Source organism: Python bivittatus, unplaced genomic scaffold, assembly GCF_059951505.1.
Source record: "Python bivittatus isolate LINGU-HERP-01145 unplaced genomic scaffold, Pbiv_v1 ctg000690_np1212, whole genome shotgun sequence".
In the NCBI taxonomy this organism is placed as follows: Eukaryota; Metazoa; Chordata; class Lepidosauria; order Squamata; family Pythonidae; genus Python; species Python bivittatus.
In genome coordinates this window covers 5,738,940-5,748,208 of record NW_028277096.1, presented here as the reverse complement: position 1 = coordinate 5,748,208, position 9,269 = coordinate 5,738,940, and the positions used below count along the sequence as shown (strand labels likewise).

The 9,269-nt window shown below is 44.2% G+C and overlaps 1 protein-coding gene across 1 annotated transcript; it reads left to right on the top strand.

The window, feature by feature from the left end:
- Positions 1 to 1,889: 1,889 nt before the first annotated feature.
- PPM1G (protein phosphatase, Mg2+/Mn2+ dependent 1G) lies at positions 1,890 to 8,398 on the top strand. Its single transcript, XM_007420863.4, has 10 exons — positions 1,890 to 2,111; positions 2,470 to 2,539; positions 2,989 to 3,074; positions 3,765 to 3,900; positions 4,505 to 4,953; positions 5,151 to 5,267; positions 5,434 to 5,668; positions 6,720 to 6,849; positions 7,066 to 7,168; positions 7,678 to 8,398. The coding sequence occupies exons 1-10, from the start codon at positions 1,890 to 1,892 to the stop codon at positions 7,873 to 7,875; spliced, it is 1,746 nt and encodes a 581-aa protein (XP_007420925.2). The 3' UTR covers positions 7,876 to 8,398.
- Positions 8,399 to 9,269: the final 871 nt, after the last annotated feature.

Genomic DNA, 9,269 nt, shown 5'->3' with positions numbered 1-9,269 from the left:
CGAGCTCCAGCGGGACAAGGCGACAGGGCGGGTCCTTTACGACCGCAGAAGAAGGGGCAAGATATACCTGCGCACGTTGATGTTCGAGTGCACAGCGCTTGCGCGACCCAGAACTAGCCAATGTAGAGCTGTCCCGTGTTTCCAGCAGTCTGCGTAGCCAGTGGGAGAAAGTATTCTTCCCGATCGCTGCGTGAGGCGAAGGGAGAATTCGGCAGCGGCTTGGCTCTTCTCAGATTCGTCACTGAAACGCCGCTGATCGCACACGTGGCTAGAAAACCTCCCTCTGATCCTGTAGAAATTCTGAATCAGGAGGAAGCAACTCTCGATAGTTTTGAACATTGATACTGTAGTAGATCAGAAGACTTCTGCACGAATTAACAGCTGGCTCATACATAGCGTGAACATAGTCATAGTATGCTGAATCATAGTTTACTAACTAAATCACAGTCTTGCTGGGGTTGGACGAAAAATGTGTTCCATAGTTCAACTGTGTATGCTATGGGAAGTCCTTTTCATCAGCCCTGGATTTGCCACCAACCAGCCTATTATATAAAAATATTATTTTCCCCATATCAAATATTTTATATGTATGATGTTCTGCCACTGCTCACTCCCAGTCATTTTCTTTATAAACTAAAAATACTCAAATGAAGTATCATTTCCTCAAGGCAGGTTTTTATTTATTCTTCTCATCATGCCTTTCATTCAGCTCAGGGCAGTGTACGTAATGCTCTCTCCTCCAATTTTCCCCAACAATATCCTTGTGAGGTAGGATGGTCTGAGATAGTGTATATGGCCTAAAGTCACCCAGTGAGTTTCCATAGCTGACTGTAGACTTGAACTTGGGTCTCTGGATCTAGTCCAACACCTTAACCACTTTATTTCCCTTAAAGTCGCTGTCAATTCCTAGCGACTACATAGACAAATTTTATCCACGACTACCTTAACCACTACAGCACATTTTATTACCCTAACTACAATATCCTTTTTGAAGTATGGTGGATACAATTGTACACACTGTTCTAATATACGTGCACATAGATTTGTGTAAAGGTATATATTGGCTCTTTGATTTTCAGTTCCAAATGATTTTGAGCACAGAGTATGTTTTCCTTCAAATTATATTTATTGCCTTAAAATAATTCATTATTAGTTAGTGAATGTGACTGTATAATTTTCATGCATCTTAACTGCCATTTCCCTAATTTGGGGAATCCTTCGTTTTTTTCCCCTTCTCTTTTTGGCCAACAACTCCCTTGGCCAAACAACTCTCTTCAGGGTTGTGGGTAAGCTTGGCCACCTTACTGCTAAACATCCTTAATTTCAGATTGGTCTTGTCGGGACAGAATCCTGAGAGGGCACTCATTTCTTCATCCTCCTTTCTCCTTTCTAAGGAGATTCCGAAACCCGGCCAAGTATCAGTTGCGATCTCTGGGCAAGAGTCAGTTTCGAGTGTCTGTAATGGCTGTTGAGCAATCTGGACAAATTACCGTTTTGATATTAGACTGTGCCTCCTACTCCCCCTGCTAGAGCTGATGGAAGTAGTTCTGTATTCGGTACTGTGGGCCTGCGTAGGAGACGCAGTACTACAGAGAGGAATATAAGCCATTTCAGTAAATGGAAATAAAATACCTTCAGGCCTTCCCCTTAGTTGCTCGGCAACCAGTGGTACGCAATCTCGCTCCTCCTCCCTCAAACTCTATGGTTTTTTAAAATCCCGTCCGGTTTTCTCCCCTCCCACTCCCCATTCATCCCCTTCTGTCCAGCGATGGCTCTCAGTTTCCCTCACCCTCTCTAGCAATCGCTCTGCTCGGAAACGTCTCTCTTTTTTTCTTCGTATCATTCATCGGCCTCATATCCGGTTCCCGTGATTCCTCGGCGGGGACTCTATGGTGTCTGTTTCCGGTCCCCAATCGCCTTCCCTCTGTCGTTTGCCTTCTGTCTTTGCCGCTCTTCCTTCTCCGGCTCGGCGGGGCCCGTGCCTGCCTGCCATGGGTGCCTACCTGTCGCAGCCCAGCACGGCCAAGAGCTCTGGGGATGGTGTCGGAATTGGGCCGCGCCCGCTGCACTTCGGCTACAGCGCCATGCAGGGCTGGCGGGTCTCCATGGAGGTGAGGGCGGGACGGACTGAGGGCGGGAGAACGGTGTCTTGCTGGGTGATTCTGCCCTACGGGAGGCCCTAGCCTCGCCTGTTATGGCGGCTTTCATTGGGAAAAGCGTTCTGGTTATTCTTTACCTCGGCAGAACTAAAGGCTAGGGACTCCGCGTGGGTCCCCTGTCATGGAGTCCCTACAGCTGCGGAGCTGTTAATAGTCCGGCGCCTCAGTGGCACTGGCAGGCTGCGAGGACCGTTGAGCTTGTTTATCTGCTTACTTTCTTGGCCCCTTCTTACATTGCTGGGAATTTCCAGAGCTTGGTCCGCTGCGCAGTAGTCGCTGTTTCCCCTTTACCGATCCTTCTTTTTTTCAGGATGCTCACAACTGCATTCCCGATCTAGACAGTGAGACTGCAATGTTCTCTGTCTACGATGGTCACGGAGGTAAGGGTTGCCCAGGAATAAAGTGTCCACTAGTTTAAGGGCATCTGTTGGGACCAGACACTTTTGGGATACGTGGCTATCTTGCAGGCTCTTACACACACAGCTTGAGGAGGTTCATTGTTAGTAACTCTTTTTATTCTTATGCAGGCGCTTCCAAATTAAAACTGACCAGGGGGAGCAGTTATTATTACAACATTATCTTTTTAAGAAGTCTTGATGGTCTGCCTGATTATCCTCTGTGGATTTTATAGAATTGTGGATTTGTCAATTCCAGAAGCAATCCCAACTCCTATGTGCCCAATAAATGGTTCTTTGGGTTACTGTATTTCAGTATTACCCCATTTGTTCAGCTTTGGAATGCTGAAGCATATTTTCTCTGAAACAAATGTGAGGTTACTTGTGGGATGAAACAAGGGACTGTGAGTTTCTAACTTGGTCTCTTTGCTTAGGAGAAGAGGTAGCCCTGTATTGTGCCAAATACCTGCCAGAGATCATCAAAGATCAGAAAGCATATAAGGAGGGGAAACTACAAAAGGTAAGACAGAAAGGCTATCTCCCAAGACTATAGAACAGTGTGCTTCTAATAGTTTTCTCCTAGATGCTTGGTTGCTGCAACCATTTTTTTCCATTTATAGTCTACACTGAGCTGAGTGGGTATTTAATGCTCACTATTGGATTTTGGAATATTTCAGGGTGGGAGAGTCAAGGGAAGAAAGAATTAACACAACTTTCTTTTGTTGCTATTCTGGGACTAGCCAACAGAAATTCTAGCTTTTAAATTTGCTTTAGGTATGTTACTCCTTTTTCTTCCAATTTAAGCAAAGTAGCGCAGCTAACTTCTATGACCAGATCTTGTTTCATGATTCCCTTCCATCTTTCCCCAGTGTTTGTCATCTTGATCCTTTTAAGATATTTTCTTTGATTGTGTTGTAAGATGACTAAATTGCTTGTTAAAAACTAGAGTTTAGCATAAATTGAAGCAGTCTGGTTTGAAATTGGCTTTTTTTTGGGGGGGGGTGTAATAGTAACAGAAAAGGTGACATAAAGCTTTCTGTCCACTGGTATCAATTGTGGTGCTGTACAATATTTTCCTGTTTACTGGAGCTATTAAGAACTGTGTCATAAGTCTTGAATAAGTTACTATCTAAACAGTTTCTAATATTAATGGTGGCCTCCCCGGGCACCCATCACAAAGAGATCTTCCTCCCCCCCCCCCCCCAATTAGGCACTTGAGGATGCTTTTCTGGCCATTGATGCCAAGCTGACAACTGAAGAAGTGATCAAGGAACTAGCGCTGATGTCAGGGCGGTCTCGAGATGATGGTGATGAGAAAGAGGTGAAAGTAGCAGATGAAGATGATGGTGAGTGAAGCAGCAGTTTGCAGTCCAGTGCAGATAAGAGGCAAAAGCCAAGTAGGAGAAGGGGAGCTCTTTTACCAGCCTTGATGTATCTATATTCCACTGAGATTTAAAGCCTGAAAGTGGAAAGATGTCTGAGATCACGTTTGCTATGTTGTGCTAAATAAACAAGGAGAATTGATGTAAGCAAATCAAACCAGAGATCTGTCTCTGTCTCATTGGCTATGCCAATTTCAAGAGAGAACCTAGAGAAAACCAGAGCTCTAAGCCAGCATGGTGTAATGGGAATTGTAGTCCAGCTTCTGGAGAGCATCAAGTTTGCACTTACACACCCCAAACAGTTGCAGCTTGGTAAAAACAGTTCATATGCTTAGCAAAACTAGTGGCAGGCCTAGTCATAGTGGCTTGGGACCTGCAATTTATGGTGGGGAAAATAATTCCATCTATGTTTTTGGTATGTGGATGGATATTATATATGTGTAAAACTGTGTTTCTTTAGCCATAATGAATGACTCTTTTGAGCCATGATTTAAAAAAAAAAAAGCTGTAGGTAACTGGATGTATCACTGAGACTGGCTGCACTTTCTCCCCTCACACTCCCATGCAGTGGACAATGAAGAGACTGCTTTGCTGCATGAGGAGGCCGCAATGACTATTGAAGAGCTTCTCACTCGATATGGCCAAAACTGTGTCAAGGGCAAGCTGGGCCCGCCAAGCAAAGATACGACCCAGGAGGATGCCCGGGAGCCAAGTGTGAATGGTGAAGTAGATGCTGAGGAGCCTTTGAGGCATCATAGAGAGGGTGAAGAAGAGGAGAAAAATGGCAAATTGTGCTCTGAAACCATCAGCACCTCGCATGGTCCAGATGTGGCTGGTGGAGGGGATGCTGGTGCTTTCCAAAAAAAGACAGCTGAGGGAGCATCTCCTGCCACTGGTGAGGTGGAGCCATCCTGCTCGTCAGCAACCAAGAGCCAGCAGGTGATCAAGTCAATGTTCTTTGAGGACAGTGAAGATGAATCAGAGGATGCAGAAGAGGAGGAAGATGACGACAGTGAGGTACCATCATCATTTGGGCAGTGGGGGGAGGGGCATTTTGTCCTTCCATAGCTGAGCTGAAAAAGCAGAACTTAGCCTTCTTTACAGATGAAGGCTAAGAAGAAGAAGGTACCTCAGGTCCTGCATGCAGGACAGCAGCCAGAGCCATGGGGTCAATTTTATTTCTGTTATGGGTGGATGTATTACATTTTGATTAGGAATGCAGTGAGGATGAGGATAGCTACAGCAGTGAGGAGGAAGAATATGATACTGAAGAAGCAGAAGAGGAAGAAGATGAAGACATGATGCTTCCAGGAATGGAAGGCAAAGAAAAGGTCAGTGTTTGTACACAGTGAAGCAAGTGGGGAAGGAATTGGGGCACAGTGCTCTTTTCTGAGATTTGCTGAGCTTCTGTTGCTCTTGTCCTGGTTCTGGGGCCCACTCTTTCAGCCAGTCTTGTGCTTCAGCATGGGCTCTCCTCACAGTCCTCTTACTCTCCAGCCTGGCTCAGACAGCGGCACAACCGCGGTAGTGGCACTTATCAGAGGCAAGCAGCTAATAGTAGCCAATGCTGGAGATTCCCGATGTGTGGTGTCTGAAGGTGGCAAGGCTGTGGATATGTCCTACGATCATAAGCCTGAAGATGAGGTGGAGTTGGCCAGAATAAAGAATGCTGGTGGGAAAGTAACCATGGATGGCCGGGTGAACGGTGGTCTCAATCTCTCCAGAGCAATTGGTGAGTAAACATGTATGCATGTGCTAGAGTTATAGGCCAGTAGCCACCTATGGCAATGAACACCAAATCTCCCACTCACCTCTTGAATGGTCAATTTTCCGCATACAATCATTCAGTCTGCAGCCCCTTTTTCCCTGAAAAAGGAAGCTGTCTCTCCAGTCATCTGACCTGGAGCTATGGAAGTGCCATAAGTGCAAAGGAGAGGGAGTTATGTCATAGTATAAAGGAGAAGAAAATATATTATTTTTATAGTGCTTCTTGCTTGCTTGGTCACAAACCAAAAATCGCTCTGATCCAGCCTAAGGCCCAGCAAGTCAACACTTTCATTTTTAGCAATTGTCAGCAAACTGGCTTTTGAAAGCTCAAAAGCAAAGGCTTAAGACAACTTTCCCTATTGAATGTTCCAGCAACAGCGCTTAGAAACTAGGTCAGTGCTAAACTTTAAAGCTGGCTTAAGTGTGGACATGCCTATTCACAAGTATTGGCTTTAAACATAGGTAGGTATGGTTGATGCCATCTCTGACTTGGCCAAAAAAGTATAGCATAATGTGTGAATGTGGAATGTAGACCGAAGTAAGAATTTGTTTCTAGTAGTGAATTCTCTGACTAAAAGTGGTCTAAATGTTGTCGACATGGCATTTCAGATTAAATGGGTCTGCTTCTAGCCAGTCCATCTGCATTTGGAGTTATTTTCAAGAGGGTTTACTTTTATTTTCTATCTGTGGTTGGATGAAGCTCAAATTCCAGAATCACCTCATGAATATTTGACAGTAAGCCAGCTTGACCTGGCCCATCATGGAAGTGAATTCCAGCTGCTTGATTTGGAAGAAATGGAACGTGTAGCTAGCTGCTGGAAATCAGAAGTTAACTAAAAAAAACTGATGTGTCAAGGGTGTCTTTGTGTTTGACAACTGCCTTGGATGTTCTGTCACCTACTGGGGATTTTTTTAGTTAGTGTGTATAGCTCAGCTTTCTCCTTGTTTTGCTGCACTTTTCTCTAGAACAGTGAACCCTCACTCAGATAAATATTTTAAACATCCTTGTATCCTAGGAGATCATTTCTACAAACGTAACAAGAATTTGCCCCCAGAAGAACAGATGATCTCAGCGCTGCCAGATATCAAGGTGCTGACAATCAACGATGACCATGATTTTATGGTCATTGCCTGTGATGGCATCTGGTAGGTGGAAATTGAGCTTTGGGATAGAATCCTTGCTATGATAGTGGGATGAAACTTAGCTTCTTTCATTATACTTGAGGAGTAGAGGGTGCTAATAACCTGTACCAAGTCAAGACCTGGAGGAGAACATACTGCAAACCTGAGGGCAGGTTGGTGTAACTGTAACCTAGTCTTCCATTTGCTTTTCATGATCTCTCTCTTTTGCCCCTAATCCAGGAATGTCATGAGCAGCCAAGAGGTTGTGGATTTTGTTCAATCCAAGATCACACAGAAAGGTGAAAATGGAGAGCTGCGATCTCTTTCATCTATAGTAGAAGAAGTGAGTTGGAGAATGGGAGGCATGAAAGTTGAAATAAAGTATAGGCCTAGAAAAAGACTTACTTAATTCTCAGGTTTAGCAGATTTTTTTAGGATGTAAGACCTGAGTACTATTTGACATAGTAAGATTACCAGGCGAAATGATCTGATCAGGACTGTGAAGAGTTTCCCTTGGAAACCACTTCAGAATGTGACAGGCATGAACTCTATTTACTGACTGGGCTCCCAGTTGTGATTAAGCATAGGGAACCAAGTCATCTATCTTGATAACTGATTCCCTTCAGGAACTGAAGAATATTACAAGGTAATCACTAAGTTCCTAGTCCAATTCTAATAAATCTTATCCAGTTTACACAAAGATTCCCTCCTGCAGGCCTATTTACAGGCTGCCTGGCAGGGATAACTGAAATCAGCAGAATATTGCCTGAATTTCTCTACTCTTCAGTTTAATGAGTGTATGCTACAGCTGAATTTTATGCTGAATTTATTCTCCAATTTCTATCTAAACAGCTCTTGGATCGTTGTTTGGCTCCTGACACATCTGGTGATGGAACAGGCTGCGACAACATGACTTGCATCATCATCTCTTTCAAACCACACATCAGCCAAGGCTCCCCTGCTGAGAGCAGCAAACGGAAACTGGAGGATAGCACAACAGCAACCAGCCCCACAGAAGAGGGCTGTAGCAAGAAGGCCCGACAGGACTAGCAGCCAAGTTGGGTAGGGAATTGCCCATGCTCTCACTGGACTCTTGTTTTCTAAACAAAGCTGAACTTTTGATGCCTGTTTTAGGCCTTTTTTTATCCTTAGGGAGGCCCATTTTGTCTTTATCATTTGGAGGGGAGAAAAGGAATTAGGGTGGGTCCCACTGGTCTTTGAAACCATTCCAAAGAGTGAATGGCAGGGAGGGTCATAATCTGGCCCAGAAGGCAACCTACCTGCTCAAACACTCTCTCTCTCTCTCTCTCTCTCTCACACACACACACACACACAGACCCCTGCAGCATCTCTGTATGGTTGTTGCCATTTCCGTGCCTGTGATTTTTCTGTTGGCAGGAAGCAGTTTTCCAATGTAGAGGTTTCGAAGCTGCACTTCTATTTAAGGCCTTCAATTTTTTATTTGTGGGACTGGTTGCCCCACCCCACCCCGCCCCGCCCCACGGCTGCTAAGCCTCACTGTGTCATTCATTTTCAACTGAGATTTTTTTCAAACTAAAAACTAAAACTCTTATCAGTGACTGTGTACTTTTGTAAAATTGTGAGGGGAGGTAAGAAGAACTGAACCATTACGTAATTTACTGAGTCTGCAGTTTCTTCCCTTTCTCTTGCTCATTCCACGGTTTCTTCCCAATTCTAAAACCTTTCCAACTGTGAGTTCCATATCTATGACTTGCAGTGTCTTACATCTTGTCTTGCCCATGGAACCATTCGTCTAATCAAATATCTATTGTGATCTCCCTAGGAAGCTTGCAAACAAGACAGACATCCTGATTCTTGCTGTTTTTCCTGTGGAGAACTAGGTTTCTTTTCTCTGAATATGGGGGACCTAATCTTAGCTGCTTGTTAAGTTTTGAATGCAACCCTGTAAGTGATGAAATATAGCACTATATTTTACAATCATACATTTCAGTTGAAACTTGGAAAAAAAAGGTGGGAATGGGAGGCCACTGACAGGCAAATTGCTGGCTTCCATCACCACCCTTAAAACTCCCCAAGCCTGAAAACAGGTTGGGCGCTATTATTTAACTTTCCCCCAAATGAGCCAAAATTGTGGATGTCACTGGAATACCTCTTCCAGCAGGTAGCAGTCTGGCCCCATTGCAACCCATTGCAACTTGTTTGCCCTTTTGCCAAGGTACCTTTTTACAACAGCCTTTTTCAATTTTGTTGCATCTAATGTTCCTACGCTATAGATTTATATAAGAAAGGCTAACCCTAAATTGATTTTCTACCCACTTTGCCTCATTCCTATGGAATATAGGGTCATAACACTACCAGACACAGCATGAAATCCCTTCATCAGTTTCAATGTTGAGATGAAAGTTTGATTTCTGGAGACTCCTATTTACTTGCTACCTTAAGTGGAATAACAGCAGTTTTCC